At 50.6% G+C, this 19,377-nt stretch overlaps 1 protein-coding gene across 4 annotated transcripts; it reads right to left on the minus strand.

Moving 5' to 3' along the window:
• Positions 1 to 432: 432 nt before the first annotated feature.
• Positions 433 to 16,343, minus strand: Nfil3 (nuclear factor, interleukin 3 regulated). 4 transcript variants are annotated; one of them, XM_015995759.3, is made up of 2 exons: positions 16,210 to 16,343; positions 433 to 2,226 (listed from the first exon to the last, which is right to left on the minus strand). In XM_015995759.3, exon 2 carries the CDS (start codon positions 2,085 to 2,087, stop codon positions 699 to 701), a length of 1,389 nt encoding a protein of 462 aa, XP_015851245.1. In that variant the 5' UTR covers positions 2,088 to 2,226; positions 16,210 to 16,343; the 3' UTR covers positions 433 to 698. The 4 variants fall into 4 exon arrangements, with proteins under 4 accessions (XP_015851245.1, XP_076429456.1, XP_076429458.1 ...); XM_076573341.1 differs by having other exon boundaries at positions 16,201 to 16,335; XM_076573343.1 differs by lacking the exon at positions 16,210 to 16,343 and adding an exon at positions 14,351 to 14,556.
• Between the last annotated feature and the right edge of the window lie 3,034 nt (positions 16,344 to 19,377).

Raw genomic sequence — 19,377 nt, forward strand, 5'->3', positions numbered from 1 at the left:
CTCCACATTAAGTGAAAGGTAGAATACCTGTTTGTACCTTGGTAGCTTTCGTGTGCGCATGTTTGTGAGTGTGTCAGGTCAGGGGTCCCAGGTCGACGTCGGGAGTCCTCCTCCATCACTCTCCACCTGAGCTTTGATTCAGGGCCTCTCACTGAGCCCTGAGCCTGCCGATTAGGCTAGGCTCTCTGGCAAGTGAAACCTAGGGATCTTCCTGTGTATTGTGTCCCCAGGTATCCCTGCTTCTCTGGAGTTATGGGTATGTGTGTTTCTGTACCTGGCCCTTTATATGCATGCTGGGGACCGAAACCAGGTCCTTTTGGTTATATGGGGAGCACCCTACCCCACTGAGACATCCATCTCCCCAGTCTCTACCTCAAGACACTTCAGTAGCCTTTTCTCTTCCCATCCGATCAAGTGCAACGGAGCCTGTGCTGTGTCTGTCACCAACCCTTTATTGACACTGGCAACATACACACTTTATAATAGAGCAAAAATAATGTTCCATATGTACAGCCTCTGTGGGGGCTATCTGACTATACACCAGGCAGAGTGAGGGCATCAAGTCTTCAGTGTGTGCACACAAGGACACCAGACAGACACCGTGTGCACACTACAGTGAAACGACATCAGAGGTCCAGTGGAAATTCGGCATGGTACCAACAGCATCCTCCTCCACGCACAGCTCGGTCAGTAGTCATTTACCTGGAGTCCGAGGCTGAGATAGGTTGTGTGGCTATGAATCTCTTGAGCGAGACCACCTCTGCGGATAAGTTTGCCATCCCCTGCTTCAAATACAAACTCTCAGCCTCGGAAACCTTATAGCCACTGTCTTTGACTTCCACCACGCCTGTTTTGAAGCTACTCTGAGTTTTGCCATTCAGTTCTTTGTGATGCCAATGTTCCGATTTGAGGGACCAATCTTGAATGTTCGTCACCTGCACCGAGAAAGGAGTGAGGGAGGAATGGACCATACCCGGGGTGCCATGCTTCTCCAGGTCAAAATGTCTTTTGGCCATCACATCTGCAGGTGAGGAGAGTTTCTGCATGCCTTCAAACTCGCTGTCCAAAGCCTCCACTTTGATCTGCATGGCCTTGGCTTTAATTCGGAGCTTGTGTGGCAAGGCAGAAGGGTTTACTTCCGGAACCTTCACCACGGTGGCGTGCACCCGCTGGAGCTCCACCGGAGAGTGGATGGGGCCCTTGGGGACCTGCTGCTCGTCTTCCCCATCAGAGGACTTGCCCACAACACCCTCGTCGGCCTCCGAGGTTCTTGGGGAGTTGCTGGTGGACCCATGGACCTGCAGGAGGGGCGGGGAGTGGGAGAAGGTGGAGAAAGAGCTTCCCATGTAGCTCTGGTAGATGGAGGCGGAATAGGCGCCCCGCTCCTCCCTGGACTCCCTGGAAAAGCTCTCCAGCTCCACCGGCTCCTGCTTGATCACAGGGAACTTGTTCTCAGGGCTCCGGCAGCCACCCTGAGCGGGGCTTTCCTGTGTGTGCTCCACAGAGGACACCTCAGACACATCGGACAGAGAGCTCTGAGGAGAGTGTTTGATGACCGAGATGCAGCTCCCCGCTACCATCGTGGGTTCATGCTCATCCACAAACGAGCTCACAGCAGCCTTGGATGTCTGGTAGTCCTGGAAGTACACAGCTGTGGAATTACTGAGTTTCTGGATTTCTTGGGCATACGCCGTGGAGCTAATTAAACCGAACTTTAATTTGAGAGACAGCAGCTCGGCTTTCAAAGTGGCGTTTTCTTCCCCCAGCGCGATCAGCTTGTTCTCCAAAACCAGGTCGTTGAGTCGGCGCTTCTCCCGAGACCGTTTGGCGGCCTCGTTATTCTTCCTCCTCTTCTCCCAGTACATGGCATCCTTCTTCTCGTCGGGGATGAACTCCCGTTTCCTCCGACACGCGGAGGACTTGCTCTTCCCCACACCCCCTTCGTTCAGGAGCAGATCTTCACCCGAGGCCAGGTCCTCTGCCACCTCGGCTAAGGCAGTGTTCAGCACCATCATCTTGTCTGAGCTGCTGGCAGGATCCAGGGGGGCAGGCTCCTTTTTGATGGTCTGCATTTTCCTCAGCTGCATCAGAGAGGACCTTACCCTACAGACCCGTGGGAGGGGATCACTTTCCCAGCGTTCTTTCCATCGACTCTCCTTCTGTGGTCCAGTCCAGGATAAATCTGTCACGTGCCTTTCGGAAGTGGAGTGAGGTCGTATCGGTTATCTGCAATAAACGAGAACACGGTGAGTCCCCTGGGCAGATGTGTGCCAGCTGCTGGGGGCGGGGCTTGGGGGGGCGGCGGCTGTGCTGAGCAGTCAGGGAGAATGGGCTCCAGTGAGGCTCAGGTCTTTATAAAGAGTGAGCAAGCTGGAAAAAGACGTGAATACACAAACACTTCCACTTCGGCGGCAAAAGACCTCTTTGCAGGGACTGTGTGGTCCAAGAGAGTGAGGAAATGAGTTACTCCGTCACTCACTTACTCACCCAGTCACTAAATCTGTCACTCAACCACCCCTCCCTCCCTCCATTCCTCTACCAACCCATCCTTGATCCATCTAATCCCTTCCTCTAGTCCCTCGCATCCATCCATCCATCCACTCGCATCCATCCATCCACTCGTTCCTCCCTTCCCTCTGCTCTGGGTCAGAGAGAAGAAAGTGGTGTTTAAGAGATGAAAAGGCCACGTGCAAGATTCAGGATGATTCATTACAGGGAGGAAATGACAGATAGCCCATCAATGGTGAGTTCCTAACCAGAACCCGCGCTGGCTGTCCTGTTTCAGAATGACAACAGATGACATGGCTACCATCTGTTAACCTGCCATCCCACCCCTGAGGGCCTGGTGGTCCCCAGTCTCCCCTGGGGACTCCTCTGGCCTCAACATCAAGATGCTACACTTATATACTTATAAGATCTGAAATGCAAAGGCCCTTCAGGCTCACTGACCAGACTTTTAAGATTGACAACCACAGTGCTTTTTGGGGGGTCTTAAAAACTCAGCTTCATAGACTTCAGTTACACATCCCCTTTGGACTAAAACAGTTACTATTCATAGGGGCTTTTGTTTTTTTTTTTTTAAACAGAGCCCTCTTGAAAGTTAAGATTACTTCAAAACTAGAAAATATAATTATGGAAAGAACTTCTTTCAATCTTGCTAATTAGTTTCAAATAAAATATAAGAACCGAAAAATAGAATCATCAACCGTTTTTCACACCCATGAGTAAAATATTTATAATATGAATTGGGTCTTACTGTGTGTGTGGGGGGGGTAGTGTGTGTGTGAGTATGTGCGGGAGGATGGAACTAAGAGAGTGCTAGCTAAGCATTCTACTCCAGGCTTTGCCACAAGATCATAAATCCTTATTATATGCCAATGACTCTCTCCTGGTGCTCTTGGGTCTCCATAAAGCAAAGATGCACACAACCTGCGCACACCATTCCCCAATTCCCCCCTTCAAGGTGTTGCTCATCCCGACACACGACAATTGTGTGTTTTCGCTTCATGCCAGTATTTCTCCCTCTCTGTGCACCTCCGGCAGTGTGCCTGTGCAACGGAAGGTCAGAGGTCACCCTCAGGGGTCATTCCTCAGGCTCTGTCCACCTTGTTTTTTGACTCAGAGTCTTTCACTGGCCTAGATCTTGCCTTGTAGGCGAGGCTGGCTAGCCTGTGAGCTACAGGGATCTTCCTGTCTTTAGCTCCTTAATCGCCTGAACTACCAACTGAGCCCCTCAATGCCTAGCTTCTTTTCGCATGGGTTCCGGGGACCAGGACTCCACGCTTGTGTGGCGAACACCAACACAACTAAGCCATCCATCTCTCCAGCCCTCTCACTCACAGAAGCTGGCCTGTTGCTTCTGTCTTTTCCAGGGAAGCAAGAATGTCAAGGTGCTAAAGACTGGGGTGTCACACAAGGCTCTGTCCACCCAATTGGGCCAGCACACGGGGAGCAGCTCCCCTACTCAAGGAAGCCCAAGGGTTACTAACAGGAGGCTTCTGTTTGCTCTGTGACGATGACACCCTGACAGGCACCACCTCAAGAGAGTGACACCACAGGCCAAAAGACAGCCTTTCATCCTTTAGTGAAAAATACATTCTCTTATCACCTCCGTACAGGCCTTCTCTTCTGATCTGGAAACACTGCCCTCTGCACAGTGCAGGGAATGCTCTCCTCCGCGGTGGTAGGCTTGCAGTCACTCAGGTTGGTCCTCACCCCTAAAGTGAACTGAGCCAGTGGCAAGGCTGGGGGAAGAAAGTACAGCCAAGGAAGGAGGCTGACCCTGGCCTTTCCCGAGTCACAGGTACTAGCTTTTAAATACCACACACCATTTTTTTTGGGGGGGGGGACGACTATCTTTTCTTGATGTGCTACTATTTTCCTCCATGTACTTACTTATCTCAGTTCTTCCTTAAAATATGCATTATATTTCATCTACACACCCCATCATCTGTGAGTTCCTCTCCCTATGAGTCTCACAATTTCTCCACATAGATGAGCTCAGAGATATTTTACACCTTCCTGCCCCAAAAGTGTTCATCGTGTGACTGTATGGATTTGGTAGGGAGGGAGAGAGAGAATGAATGAGTGTGTGTGTGTGTGTGTGTGTGTGTGTGAGAGAGAGAGAGAGAGAGAGAGAGAGAGAGAGAGAGAGAGAGAGAGAGAGAGAGATTGAGATTGCAGGCCACCGTAGCAGGCCACCATGGCCAAGCTGAACTGTTTAACAAAAACCAGCCCTCTCAGTTGAGAAGACGACTCAGATGGTAAAGGCTTTGACTTGCCAGTATGAGGACCTGAGTTCAGTTCCCAGAACCTATGAAGAAAGCTGGTAGCAGGGGCTGTAATCTCAGTGCTGGGAAGACAGAGACAGGAGGATCCTTGGGGCTGACTCCCTGGCCAGTCAGCCTAGCCTACTAGGTGAACCCCAGGTCTGTGGGAGACCATGTCTCAAAAACCAAAGTGGACAGAATGCTGAGGACTCCTCAGGTCTCCATATATGTACATACATATGGACGCACACACTCACTTGTGAACGACTTGGTGACTGTGTATGAAACACCTGTGTACTGGCACCGAGCTAGGCTGAGGACTGTAAGAGGGGGGAGCCAAGCCCTGAAGAATCCAGGTTTTGCAGGCAGGGTGGGGGCCAAACTGAAGAGGACCGACAGAACAGAGACACACGCTTGGGCTTCGATCATGATGGGACCGGAGGTGTTAGCCCTGCCAACGCTTGACATTGACACGACATTGACAGATGTCATTTACTGAGCTTTTGCTAAGTCCTAGGCACTGGAGGTATGACCTGCCTCAGGCCATGCCCTTCCAGCATCTTCAGAGGAGAAAACAAAGGCTCACAAGGCAAGTGCCATGCCTAGGGATCTGCTACTCATGTGATGACCAACTTGAGACCTCAAGCCAGCCTGGACCCTGGCACTGACCCCTCACGGATCTTCCCTACATCCTCCCTTTCATTCCCGGACACACACACACACACACAGCCTCCCTTCATTTCTCTTAGTTTGGAGCCTCACATCTAATTATAAAGCTCCTCTAGGGACAGGAGGGCACCACGGATCTGGAGCTCACCCCACAAGTTGGCTGCATCATGAAGGACTGCCCAGAGCTGCCTTCAGTCAGCCTGAAATAGTGAGAAAGACATACAGCTACTGGCCTTGAATTTGTGATTATCCTCCAGGTATCTACACTTGCTCCAACCCTCCTTACTATCATTACTTTACCTTTAAAAGAATATGTTTATTGGTGTGTTTCTGTGTGCAATGTGAGAGCCAGTGCCTGCAAAGGCCAGAGGCTCCAGGTCCCCCGGAATTGGAGTTACGAGAGTTCGTAAGCTGCCCACCGTGTGTGCTGAGAACCAAACTCTGGTCCCCCACAAGAACAATATGATAAGTTATCTCTCTAGCCCCTATTATTATCTTTGTTGTTTTTCAACTCACTATGTAGACAGACAATGTTGGTCTCAAACTCACAGAGCTCTTCCTGCCCCTGCCTCCTGAGAGCTGGGGTTAAAGGCATGTGCCACCACCACCACCACCCAGCTTAAAGATTTATTTATTTTATGAGTACTCTATCTACATGTATGCCTGCACACCAGAAGAAGGTATCAGATCCCATTATAGATGGTTGTGAGCCACCATGTGTTGCTGGAAATTGAATTCAGGACCTCTAGAAGAGCTGCCAGTGCTCTTAACCATTGAGCCATCTTTCCAGCTCCCCTATTATTACCTTAAAAAAAAAAAAGATTATAATTGTATGAATGTTTTGCCTGCCTGGTACCCTTGGAGGTCAGAGGGCATTGGATCCCCAGAACTGAACTCACGGATGGTCATGAGCCGCTATGTAGGTGCTGGGAACTGAACCCAGGTCCTCTGCAAGAGCAACAAGTGCTCTTAACTGCTGAGCCAACTCTCCAGCCCCATTATCATCTTTTAAACAAAACCCAAAGTGTATCTATTTCAACAAGGGGTGAGCATTTCTCTGACCCAATGATTTGGTAGAGTGTCTTAGTTACAGTTTCTATAGCTGTGATGAAACACCATGACCAAAGCAACTTGGGGAGGAAAGGGTTTATTTGGCTCACACTTCCACATCACAGTTCATCATCATAGGGAGTCAGGACAGGAACTCAAACAGGTCAGAAACCTGGAGACAGGAGCTGATGCAGAGGCCATGGAGGGGTGCTGCTTACTGGCTTGCTCCTCATGGCTTGCTCACCCTGCTTTCTTATAGAACCCAGGACCGCCTGCCTCGGAATGTCCCCCCCACCATGGGCTGCGCCCCCCCAATCACTGACTAAGAAAATGCCCTACAAGCTTGCCTAGAGCCCCGTCTTCTGGAGGCGTTTCTCACTTGATGCTCCCTCCTCTCCAGCGAGTCTAGCTTGTGTTGACACAAAACTGGCCAGCACTCAGAGTAAGCTGCTAACAGACAGAAAGGCTGAGCAACTAGCCGGAGACCACACAGCTGGTAAAAACAGACGGCTAGGGAGTCCAGTTCCTCGACAATGGATGCAGGCAAATGGAGCTGACAGCATCTTTTTGTTTTTATCACAATACCCATGAAGTGCATGTGTGTGTGTGAAGGCTGGAGGCTAACTCTGGGATCTCGCCGTTACTACCTGTCTACCTTTTTAAAGCAGAGTCTCTCAGTGGACCTGGAGATTCTTGTTTCTACAGACAGGCTGCCTAGCAAGCTCCTAGGATCTGCCTGGCTCTGCTCTGTCTCCCCAGCGCTGGGATTACAGGCATGCTCTACTGGCCCACGGGTTCTGGGAATTCAGGTCCGCACACTCAATGGCAGGCACTTTACCCAGTGAGCCATTTCCTCCGCACAGTGGAGGCCACCTTCTGAAACCATCAGCATTCATCCTGACTGCTTCGGATCCCAGCATCTCTCTTTAGGATTAGTCAAACCATGACTTCACCCATGTGTCACTGTTTGAAATCAACACCGACTGCCGGGGCACCTTAGTCACTATTTGTGTTTCTTTTTTGGTGAATAACTGACATGAAATACCAATTCTATGATGTTACCTCTGTCAGCGCCATTAACTCCATTACACCCATTAGCTGATCTGACTGCTTAAAGACACAAATAAAAAAGAGAAATTTAAGAGCAGGCATCGCGTCATGCCAGCTGACATACTTTCCCACGCCTACTGTGAAGAAGACACCATCACTGCTGCCGCCCGCTTTTTTATAACCTGCTAGAGGCAGGAGCTGTATTTCATAAGCGCAGATCCTCGGAGTTTATTTAAGTCAGATGACCTAAATACTCTCTGCAATTAAAATGAGACCTGACCTAAGAAAAGTCCGCAAGAGAATCCAATCGACAACATAGATTCTAAACAGTTTACCCCACAGGGGTTTCCCCATGGTCATAACAGAAATGCGTGTGCAGCTCTAACCTCTGACCTCTCAGAGATCAGAGTGACAGTTCAGACTCTGCTGAGGCAGAAGTGAACAAGCACTCTGCACCGATCACAGAGCGCCTTCCTTGTTTAGATACCTAAGTCCACGACGATGAGGCTGGCTGTGAGCTGCCCGATGTGGTGCTGGGGACTGAACATGGGTTCTAGGCAAGACCAGCAAGAGCTCTGAACCCCGAGCCTTCTCTCTAGTGAAAGTTCTGGAAAGTGAATTGATCACTTCATCACCTCCTTAGAGGTAAGCTTAGAGAAAAGGCCTTTTATTTTTATTTATTTTATTAATTATTATTGTGTGGTGGGATCAGAGCCAACTTTCAGAAGTCAGTTCTCTCCTTCCACAGTGGAACCTGGAGACTGAATTCAGGTCATCGGGTTTGTGCAGGACCACTTTGATCCACTGAGAATGAAACACTCTAGCTCCTGAGTGTCCAGCTCAGGGCCTGTAGTCACTTAGCAGTCCAAAGTACACCCAGGGCCAGGAGAAACACGTGCTTGGTGCACACGTGGGGCACATACACATGAGCCATCTCTTACACTGCCAGATTAGCCCTATCTCAGCAACAAACTGACCCACTTTTTCTGTTTGGATGCATCTGTAAATAAATGTGTCAAAACCTGATCCAGCTTACAGGAAAGGAAAAGATTCCAAGTTCAACAATGGGTTACTTGAAAATTAGATTTAAATTTAATAAATCGGATGACAGGTTTGCATTTTATTAATAGATCCATCTACTTTGCTGATTGAAATATGAACTAGTGTAACCGACAGTCTCCACAGGAGCAAGTGTTTGTAACATAACACAGTGAGTCTAAAGATGGACACAAGCAGGGTACACAGGGTCACCCCCTAAAACAACTTCACAGCTTGAGAAAATGGAGCCCATGGAGAGAGTTGTGAGAGAGAGAGAGAGAGAGAGAGAGAGAGAGAGAGAGAGAGAGAGAGAGAGGAGAGTGTTGTGTGTGGGGGTGTGTACAGAAATGTGGTTTTTTTTTTTTAACCTAATAGAGAAGCTTCAAAATGGGAACCGTTACTATCCAAGAAAAAAAGTCTTAAAAAAGTATTGTTTTATTTGTGTGTGTGACTGTGTTGAGTGTCTGCCACTTGTGGCCAGTGCCTGTGGAGGTCAGAAGAGTATTGGATCCCCTGAAGCTGGAGTTACAGTCAGCTGTGAGCTGCGTGGTGTGAGGCCTCAACCACATTCAGGTTGTCTGGAGTAAAACAGTGGCTCTTACCCACGGAGCCACTCTCCAGTCCCTACTATTTGTGACACTTTTGAAAAGATAATCCATTTAGTAACTCCTCGGGAGTCTTGCTATGACAATGAGCTTCTGATCCTCCTGCCTTCTCCACATAAGTGATGGGACTAGAGGTGCACACTGACATTGGGTGAGGGGCGCTGGACAGAGGACCCAGGGCACTGGGAATGCACAGCAAACATTGCCAACTGAGCTTCAATCCCAGTGTCGCCTAAGTCTTGGGGACACCAACATCATACACAGTCAACTAGTTTATAGCGTAACAGGAAAAAAAAACCAAAACAACATCAGTTACAAAAAAAGAAGCATGCTGGGGACGGGGCATGGCAGAAAGGGTTCTTGAATGTTCCCAACCTCCCTGGCCTGGTTTTTAACATTCTTGTTCACTTTCTTAATCAGCACATGACTGTGAGTGCCATTTATTGTGCTGTGTGCCTTACGACTAGAGTGGAAGGTTTATTTGAAGGCTACTTAATTACATTTAAGATCCCTAGAAAGTTAATAAACTACACCGTGTTCTGATAATTGAAAGGCTTATAAACACCCAAACTTCAGCAAAACCACGTCCTCAAAGCCCGGCTTATTAACGAATGGCATCTAGTAAATCCCCGCTAAACTTAAAAAACAAGCTCAAACTCTAATTAAAGCCATACGAGAAGCCAAATCCTCCCCCCTTCATAACTACAGGAAAACGAGTTGCAAAGAAATGTGAGAGGTAAGTGGGGGTGGTGGCAATAAAAACTCATTTTGAAACTGAAAAAAAAAACCTCTTATGTAATTATGATCAAAGGTCAGTATCTTTCGACATTCACTGTGAGTCCGATCTGGATAAAAATCAACTCAAATAAAATTTAGAAAAATAACAGGATATCAAACAATGTGCTAACCCTGTGAAATGCGGGCATACCTGACAAAAACAAGAAGTGAACATTATAGGAAATCTCAATTACATTGTTTGTTATGTTTGACTTGAATCCCAAGCGTGCTCTCATTCCCCAATACAAATTAAAAATAAACAACTTTTAACAGCACCGATGCCATCTGGGTTACAGTGGAAACAGTGAGGCATGTGTGATTTTGAAGTTGGGTAAAAATAACGCTGAGCACTCTGACCGCGCCTTTCCATCCCACGCTTCAATTAGACCTGCATCTCGGAACCCACTGATGACCATGGCAAGGTCAGCTAGAAAACTCCACTGGCGGGCGTGAGTCAGGGCCCTTGCTCAACCAGCGCACAAGCCTTTCACAAAGGGCTTTAATTTGCAGGCCGTTGCATCATGGTGATGTTATAATTGCCAAGATAAGCCCTCAACACAGAAAAGGAAACTGTTTCACAAAGTACAGTGAGCTTGTGTTCACTCTCATTGAAGGGACAGACAGGATGGTGGAGGAGAGCGGGCATGGCTGACAGAGCTCCCATCTTTGAAGCCCTGGCCTGGGCTGCTAACCAGCTTCTCTAAGTGCAGGCACTTTTGTTACATGAGGGTGCTGAGGGGATCCTCCACCTGCCTTGTTTAGTAACCGCCCTTCTTATTTCTGAAGAATGATCGAGGCAGGTCCCAGCCCTTTCTGCGAAGTACTGTTCTAGACTGCTGCTGCCGCCGGTTCTTCAGACCCAGGTCTCTTCAACAAGATTAAGAACCATCAATCTAACAGGACCCGGTTTTTGTTGTCAACCACACAGCTACGTGCACCCTCTAAAATGGCATATGTATATACGTGCATGTGAGGACAGCCATTGCTGATCTCAGACCAGAGGCAAGCATCAGCCAGCCCCAAGAACACAAGTCACAGAGAGTTCCAGGGATTTGGAAAGGTCAGCCTATTCCTGCTGTGGGGACTCATCATCTCTGTTCCTTCAGACACTTCCCTAAGATGTGAACCCAGTTACTTGGAACGCTGAATTGCTTCGATGTTGTCAAGAACTCCCTTGGTACAGACATTAATTAACAACATATACAAGTCAAGAGTATTCAGGAACAAAAAAAAAGTTGGCTCTTTACAGACCCAATACCAATCCCATTCTCATCTTTCCTGTGAGATTCCGGTTCAGTAAAGGAAAGTGAGCCCAGACACAAGCATTCTGGAAACATTTACTGAGTTTCTTCTAACTGTCCAGCTCCACAGGTTTCCCCTGGATTCCCTAGAGGCTAGTGAGGGTCGAGCATATACCCAGAGGCCTGGGCAGCACCTGTGCCTGTCCTCTTTGCACCTCCCAAAGCTGTCTCCAGTTGAAAGAGGGTCCCTAGGGTGTCCGATAGCGTCCTCTGAAGCTGAATTCCAGATTTACCATCCAGAGAGCAGCCTGATCACCCTCCAACACCTGGATGCTTCGCCTGAGTGACACCAGAAGCCCACCCAGGGAAACCAGCAGCTGGGATGAAAGCGCAGGGAGGCACTTTCACAGAGGGACAGCTGCATCTATGTGGGTGATTTAGCGTTAGGGACCCTTGACCATTTATATAATCTTGGGCCTTTGACCATATAAACTTTAGATACAAGAAACAGAAAAACGTGGGCTCAACTGGCCACGTTCAAGCAGGGACCCTCCTTCCCATCGCAATCAAGACTGCCCTCCCCCATTTCTAAAGCCATTTAGAGGTCTCGCTTTTTCACTCCATGAATGGAGAAGAGCTTGGCTCGGAAATACAACGAAGACTCCAGGCACAAAGGTGTCTGTGGGGTCACGGCTAGCGATGCTGCTGCTGCGGAGTGGAGTCTGCCCCTGGCTGTGACGCCCGAGGCTGCTCTGTCCCAAGGCCCTTCTCCGCTGGAGCCTGCGCCCAGGAGGCACGTCCGCTCTCCGCCTCCGGCCTCCCGGCGCCGGGCGAGCGCAGCGAAGCGCACGGGGCCCCGCGAGCCTCCGCCCCGCTCCGCGGCCGCGCCCCCACGCCGCGCCGCTCCCCAGGCCCGCCTCCCGCCGGGTGGGCGGCGCAGCGGGGCCTCGGCGCCGCGAGGACCCCCGCGCCAGAACAAAGGAATGCGGGGAGGGGGCGGGGAGGCGCGCGGGCCACCGCGAGGCGCGTCCAGCGGCTGCCCAGGGGCGCGTCTCGGGCCGAGGTCCCCGCCTGCCACCGCCAGGCGCGTGCACGGTCCCTGGGGCGGGAGCGAGGGGCGCAAGGACGCTTGATGGAAGGTGGCGCTGCAAAGACCCCCGCAGGCCTGGGTCTCCCACCCCAACTCGCAAAGTGGGTCGGGGGGTGGGGGTGGCAAGCCCAACTGCAGCGTCTTGGAAAACGGCTGAAATAGGGGTAATAATAATATGTTCCAGGGGTCAATATCTAGAATGTGTCCACCCCTTAAAATAATACTGTAGTTCAATTATGTAAATGTTACGCTAAGAAAAATACACCTCACAGACACTATTAAATACGTATATTCACACATCATTACACTAAGTAAGAGTCCGGGAAGAAATTTAATATCCAGATACTTAACATATTCATCTATCCCCGATGAATAAAACTAGGTTACACAGGCAAAAATACAATCTACTAACCTATATATGCTTCCCACAACTCATATTTGATCTGGGGGGAAATCACGATGTGAAATAAATACTTCTGACCTCATTAGCTGTTGTTATTTACAAAAGCCAGAGAGAAGATGACTCTTGGCCATTCCCTGGTGGCCTCTGAGCAGCAGCAGTTCCTCCAAAGTGTCCTTTAAAATGATAAATGGGGCCCCCGCGATCAGCAGTCACTGGGCGCTGCGAAATGCCTTCCTAAAAATACGGTCTTATCAGAGGTCTTGGAAGGCTGGAGTTAAAACTACAGCAAATGGCCTTGAGCTTGTATTTGCACACAGCCCTGGAGACACCAGAAATAGCACTGAGGCCACGATTGTTAAAATGTGATAGGGCTAAATTTAGAAAGACGTACATTTCATTTAGGGCAAAAGACACACATTTGGCAAGCCTGGGCTAAGTCAGAGCTTAGTCGGTTGTCACTTTCCGACTTAAAATATCCTTAAAAAGAACCAACAAAACCCCTGTTGATAGTGACATTCTTAAACGCTGAGATTGCCCTACTTTCTTTGTGGCAAATTATAAAATCACGTAATTAGCTCTCTTTCTATGCTCAACAGCCAGCAAATTCGGCAGTTACATAACCTAACATTTCCAGGAATCTATTAATGATCTGTCTTGTGGTGTCTGAAAAAAAAAAACCAATGACGATAAGGTGAGAAAAAAGCTGATGGAACGGAACGCATTCCAGTTGGGAAAGTGGGGAGACAAACGTCACAATGGCTCGTCCGGGTCTTAAAAATAACACCTCGAACATTTAAGGAGCCCCCCTCCCCCGCGCGTATCCGCATCTAACACTAGGAATTCTCCTTTCTTAATAATGAATTCCGTAGGATCGTTTTTAAACCATGCTTATTTGGGACGATACAGAGGTACCAATAAGGATCTAATACCCAACGCTGCGCTGAAATGACCAAATCATTGCAAACATACGCGCATATTCCCACATCAGCTAGTCCTCGGTGCCCACGTTTCACCGCGGGCCCATTATGCAATGTAAGAAAGGACACATCCCTCCACCTTCCCGAGGGCTCGTAAAACACGCTGACGACAAACAGGGTGGAAAAACGTCGGTGCAGACACAGCGCCTGACACAAACAAACGCCGCGCAGGCATCTCCGAATGCCGTCACCGTTCGCACTCCCAACCCTCCTTCTAAGCAAATCAAGACGGTTCCCCGTGACTCAACCCTCCCCCTGGCCGGCCCAGAGAGGGGACCAGCACGGAGAGACCCCGGAGAGCAGGGCACGTCGTCTGGCTGCTAGGGGGATTGGCCTCCGCTCCGCCTCCCCGGCGCGCTCTTCTCCACCGAAACATCAATTTTCCTGAAATCCGGAGACATTATGCAATAGCGGGGAGGGGGAGGGAGCGCGCGGCAGTCAGGGCTACGTGCCGGCGCCAGGGCGCTGCAATCAAAGCAGCTACCTTAAGGTGGCGAGTCCCCCTCCTGCCAAGGCAGCAAAAGTTTATGTAATGCATGCCCCGCGCACACTCGCCACCTCCCGCCATCCCTGCGCCGCGCCCGCCCGCGTCCCGCGCCCCACGCCCGCCGGCCGCGCGCTCCGAGAGCGGGCGCGGAACGGAGCCGGGCCCCCCGGGCCGCCGGTGGGCGGAGCGCTTACCGTGATTCTGCTCCCTGGCCCGAGAGGGGAAAGAAAGGGTGGCCGGGATCTAGCTAGCTGCGCCTGAGCGCGATCCGGGCTCTGCCGGGCCCTCAGCGGGCGGTGGCGAGGGCGCGGCGCGGGAGACTGGCGGGCGCGCCGGGTCCGCGGGCGCCGTGGCCGCGCCGAGAGATGTGTGTTAGTAGGTCAGTTCCGAGCGCCGCGCTACGTCGCCGCCCGCCAGCCCCGCCGTGACGGGCGGCCGCCGCCCCAATCGCCGCGCCCGCGCCCGCCCCCGGCCCGCAGCCACTGGCCGCGCCGACAGGGGCGGGCTCCCCGCCGCCCCGCCCCGGCCCGCCCCGTCCTCTCCGCCGCGGCGCCACCGCCAGTCCGCGTCCTTCCCTGGCCGCGGTCGCAGCTGCTTCCCGTTGTCCACGGGGACCCACGCCGAGCGCTGCGTTGCGCAACGGGACGCACCGCGGAGCCACCGAGGCGCGCCAGGGAGGAGCCCAGGACCCCTTTGCCCGTTGCTGGCCGCGCCCTCCGTGGCCACCGCGTTCGCTCAGTGCACCTTTTTGTTTGTTTGTTTGTTTCCCCGAGAGCCACAGCGGGCTGGGCTACCTGTTGCCAACAGAACCCCAAGCGAGGACTGCGGGGACCCGGGCGTGGCGGGGACCTTGGCCTCCTTGTGTCCACGGTCCCCTTGAGACCGGGAAGGGGCGCGGCGGCGGGGCTGAGCTATGACTGAAATGTCCCGCTCCTTTCCCCGCAGCACGGTATCAGCCAGGAGTAGCCGAGAGAGCTCCACACACAAACACCACCCCGGGCACAATTAGGGCAAAGACGACCCCTGCGAAGTTGTTGCGTAACACGAGTAGGAAACCAGGCTGGATGTGGTCGGTCTGCGTCCTCAACCACGTGGAGAGGTGGCCGCTGTCTCCGAGGACCTGAAGGTCCGCGGCCCGAGTGCGCCCGTCTGGGACGCCCACCTGCCTTCGGTGCCCGGGTTTGAGCGAGCCATAGAGGGCACTCCAAGAAGGATCTTGAACTGGTAGCTCTCCTGTCCTTTCTGTCCCCCAGTGAACACGCCAATCCCCCTCCCCCTAATTCCCGGGTTGCACAAAAGACATAAGGAAATGGGAGACAGGGCATCTGGCAGCATGTTCTTAAGTCAGTCACCAGGTCGGCTATTGTAAAGGAACGTGGCATACACACCCCGCGTTTACAGACACGTAAGATTAGTGCCGGCCTTGGCAAAGGGAGCCATATTCCTGACAGTGACGCACGCGCTTGCCCAAATACGGAATGTGGCAGGTGGCGAGGTCCTTGAGCGGTCTCCTGCTCTGCTCATACTGTGGGCGCTGGGCTCGAATGACTCCCTCATTCTACTTTTTTGCCTTTCGTTTATTTTAGAGACAGCAACCCCCAAAGTAAAGAGCGAACGCGCGGGTCTCCCACCCAGAACTTCTCACTGAGTGCGTCTCTTTCCATGCACCCCAGGCACACATTACAAAGATAATCTTGGAGGCACACACAGTGCTAGTTTAATTACCTTTCACCAGTTGGACTTTTGGACGCCTTCAAAGGGCAATAAATTGATGGGGTCTCTCTGGTAAAAAATACCCTTTAACCGGTAAGCCCCCCCCCCAACACAGATGGGCAATACGGTAAACCTCCTTTCCCAGGTGCTGACCGGTTCAAGAAACATACCACCCCTTTACACGTTTATTTCGAAGAACTGACTACCTTGATGTAAACGAATCTTGATTTAGTTAATCGGTTCCACTTTTCTCGAATTTACTGATGTCATAGGATCCCGAAGTAGGTAGAAATAAGGAGTAACGTTTTCACAAAAAGTCAAATGAACTTGCCTGACTCACCGGAGGCTGACAGCGGAGGAACGGACGCTCTGACCCCCAAAGCTGTTCTTTAGACTGAATTTTGAAATCCGATGCCTGTCTTCATTCCCCGGGGCAGTTTACACTACGCCTCCACCTCATTTGTGCTTCCGTCATTGTCATCTAACTTGGAAATCAGAGGAAGTGTAAAAGATGCATCTGATACCAACTTGGAAAATAACTCTCTAGCGCCCCCTGGTGCTTAGAAAACAGCTCAACGAGGCGTCGGAGGCTCTGTCCCGGGACCTGGGTGATGGTGTGTCCAGGGTTACACTCTGGAGGGTCCACCTAGTGGGCACGTACTCGCAATTAATTGAACTGGAAGAAAACTGAAGCATAACCCTAGGGTGGGAGGACTTTCCCCAAGCCGCCAGTGTGCTGATTTCAGATCAAGTTGTAAGTAGGGTCTCCTGAGGAGGGAGAGGATGGAGGGATCCGACTCAAGCATGGAGTCCAAAGTTGAGTTTTTTGAAAGTTCTAGGGGTTGAACCCCAGGCGTACTGCAGGCTAAGCAAGTGCTTAATAGGTGCGCTACCTTCCCAGCTGAAACTCAAAACGTTCTTACTCTTAGCAGCTGGTTTCTTTTAATGCTGGAATTGGGATTGACTGGACGCAGGAGCCCAGGAGAGGTGACCTGGACCAGCGGAAAACGATCACCAATGGCTTTGTTTTCATACACTGCTGATATGCTCTTTGTAGAAAATGTAGCAGGTGTAAGCTGAGAACAGTGAGAATGTGAGTCTTCCTGAGAAAAGCTTCAGGGCGTGTCCAGTCGGAAGGTCTAGACAGCTCATATCTAGGCATCCAGAGGGGTTCCTGGTTCATTGTAGTGCCCGGCATGGAACCCAGGCCTAACCCCAGTTAGACAACTTCAGCCCAGTGTCCAGAGCTTTTGCCCTGGACCTTGCTAGACCTAGCTAGCTGAAGTTAGCTACTTTATGAGGGTTCAGGAGGTGAGCTCCGTGTGGACTGTGACAAGAGAGAAGATGCCTTCGTTGCTGCGGTACCAGAGCAGGGGGTCATGGCTCCAATTTTTCGAAGGTTGACATTAAAAATAGCTCTTAAAAATTATTTATTTATTATACATAGAGTGTTCTGCCTGCAGCCCTGCAGGCCAGAAGAGGGCACCAGATTTCATTACAGAGGGCTGTAAACCATCAAGTGGCTGCTGGGAATTGAACTCAGGACCTATGGAAGAACAGTCAGTGCTCTCAACCTCCGAACCATCTCTCCAGTCCCTAAAAATACCCCGTGTGTGTGTGTGTGTGTGTGTGTGTGTGTGTGTGTGTGTGTGTGTGTGTTTGTGTAACATCCTGCTTTTCAATGTTGGCAAGGAAGTCATTTTTTTTTTTTTTTAAATTGATGCTGGTGAGATGTCTTAGTGGATAAAAGCACTTGCCACCAAGCCTGACACCTGAGTCTGAGCTCCAGGATTCAAATGGTGGAAGGGGAGAGCAGAGCCCTAAATGTTGTCCTGTGGCCTCCATACATGCACTATGGCATGGATTTGAGGGATGCCCCCCCCCACATACATGCATGCATGCATGCACGCGCGCACGCATACACACACACCATAAATAAATAAATGAATAAATGGGATACATTTAAAAACAAAATATTGGGCCAGGATGTAGCTCAGTTGGTAAGGTGCTTGCCTATCATGCACAAAGCCCTGGGTTCAGTTCCCAGCACCACATAAACCAGACATGGTGCATGTATGCCTATAATCTCAGCACTCAGAGGGTACAGGCAGCAAGATCAAAAATTCAAAGTCGTTTTTAACTATAATGTCAGCTCCAGGCTAGCCGAGGCTATGTGAACCTTTCCTTTGTTTATAACTGAATGAATGAATGAATGAATGAATGGGTCTAGGGCTTATCTGACTGGAGCCTAGAGATGGAAAATGAAGTCCTTTGGATGTGGCTGAAAGGATGGTCACAGGGCTGACTGGCAGATGAGTGACAAACCAAGTCTGCAGCTCTGTCTCTGCTTTGTGGACCAGATTTCTGAATTTCTTTGTGGAAAAGCTCCATTTACTATGCACCCTTTGGGGGCCACAGCCCTCATTTGGTGACCATGGCCAGTGTGAAAACTCACCACCTGCATGGTACTGTGTTTATTGACCATCTAGTACCTTGTATTTATTTTTAATTTCTCAAAGATTTTTTTTATTTTATGCATATGAGTCTATGCATGTATGTCTATGCATGGCATGTGTGCCTGGTGCCTACAGAAACCATAGAAGGCATCCAATCCCCTGGGATTGGAGATGGTTGTGAGCTGTCATGAGCGTCTGATAACTGAACCCCAGGTCCTCTGGAAGAGCAGTCAGGGCTCTTAACTGGCGTGCCCCCTCTCCAGCTTTATCTTGTTACTTTTAACTTTGCAAAGCACAAGTTCCCATAGTTCCTAGAGATCTATCTGTAGATTGTCATTTGCTTGTTTTGCTTTCAGTTAAGGCTTTACAGTGAGGGCGGGTATGCCTCCCACCAGCACATGGTTTAGGAGAGTATTTCTGCTTTGACTTTTGGATTCCTTTGTCCCACCAAACATGGACTCTCTCCATGCCTGAGTATGAAGCTTAGAGAGTCCTGCTGTCCCCCAGCCTCTCCCTACCTCCTCCCACCCATCCCCCTCACCCTGCCAGACTCCCGCTGTGTGTTTCCATCATCTAGACTTAACACCAAATATGCCTGGCCTGATTCTCCAAACACCGGTTTTGTTTTGGGGGAGGAAATTGAGTAATAGAAGAGCGTCAAATAACAGTCCCTAGAGAAGGGACAGCTTTAAAGCATGGGCAGCCAGAAGGTGGAATAGCTCCGTTCAAGCTCAAATAGAAAGATCTCTATGCTGGCTACAGGCTCTCCCCAGAGGAGAGCAGCTGGGGGTTCGAACGCATTTCAAAGGCTTTCCAAATGACTCAGGGAATGTTGTAAGCACGGTATTGCAAAAAACGGAAGCATGTTTTCAAATTCAGCCACACATGGTACACATGTCAGTCACGGAGAGCTTCTCTGCCCGTTCAGATTAAACTGTGGATGGGGTTGATGGTGCCGGGGGAAGGGAGAGAGACCCCAGAGGATGAGCGAGTCGGGGCTCCATTGAAATGGTCAGGACTTTGGAAGCAGCTGATGCTGTCCATTGCAAAAC

Source organism: Peromyscus maniculatus, chromosome 5 (assembly GCF_049852395.1).
Source record: "Peromyscus maniculatus bairdii isolate BWxNUB_F1_BW_parent chromosome 5, HU_Pman_BW_mat_3.1, whole genome shotgun sequence".
NCBI lineage: Eukaryota > Metazoa > Chordata > Mammalia > Rodentia > Cricetidae > Peromyscus > Peromyscus maniculatus.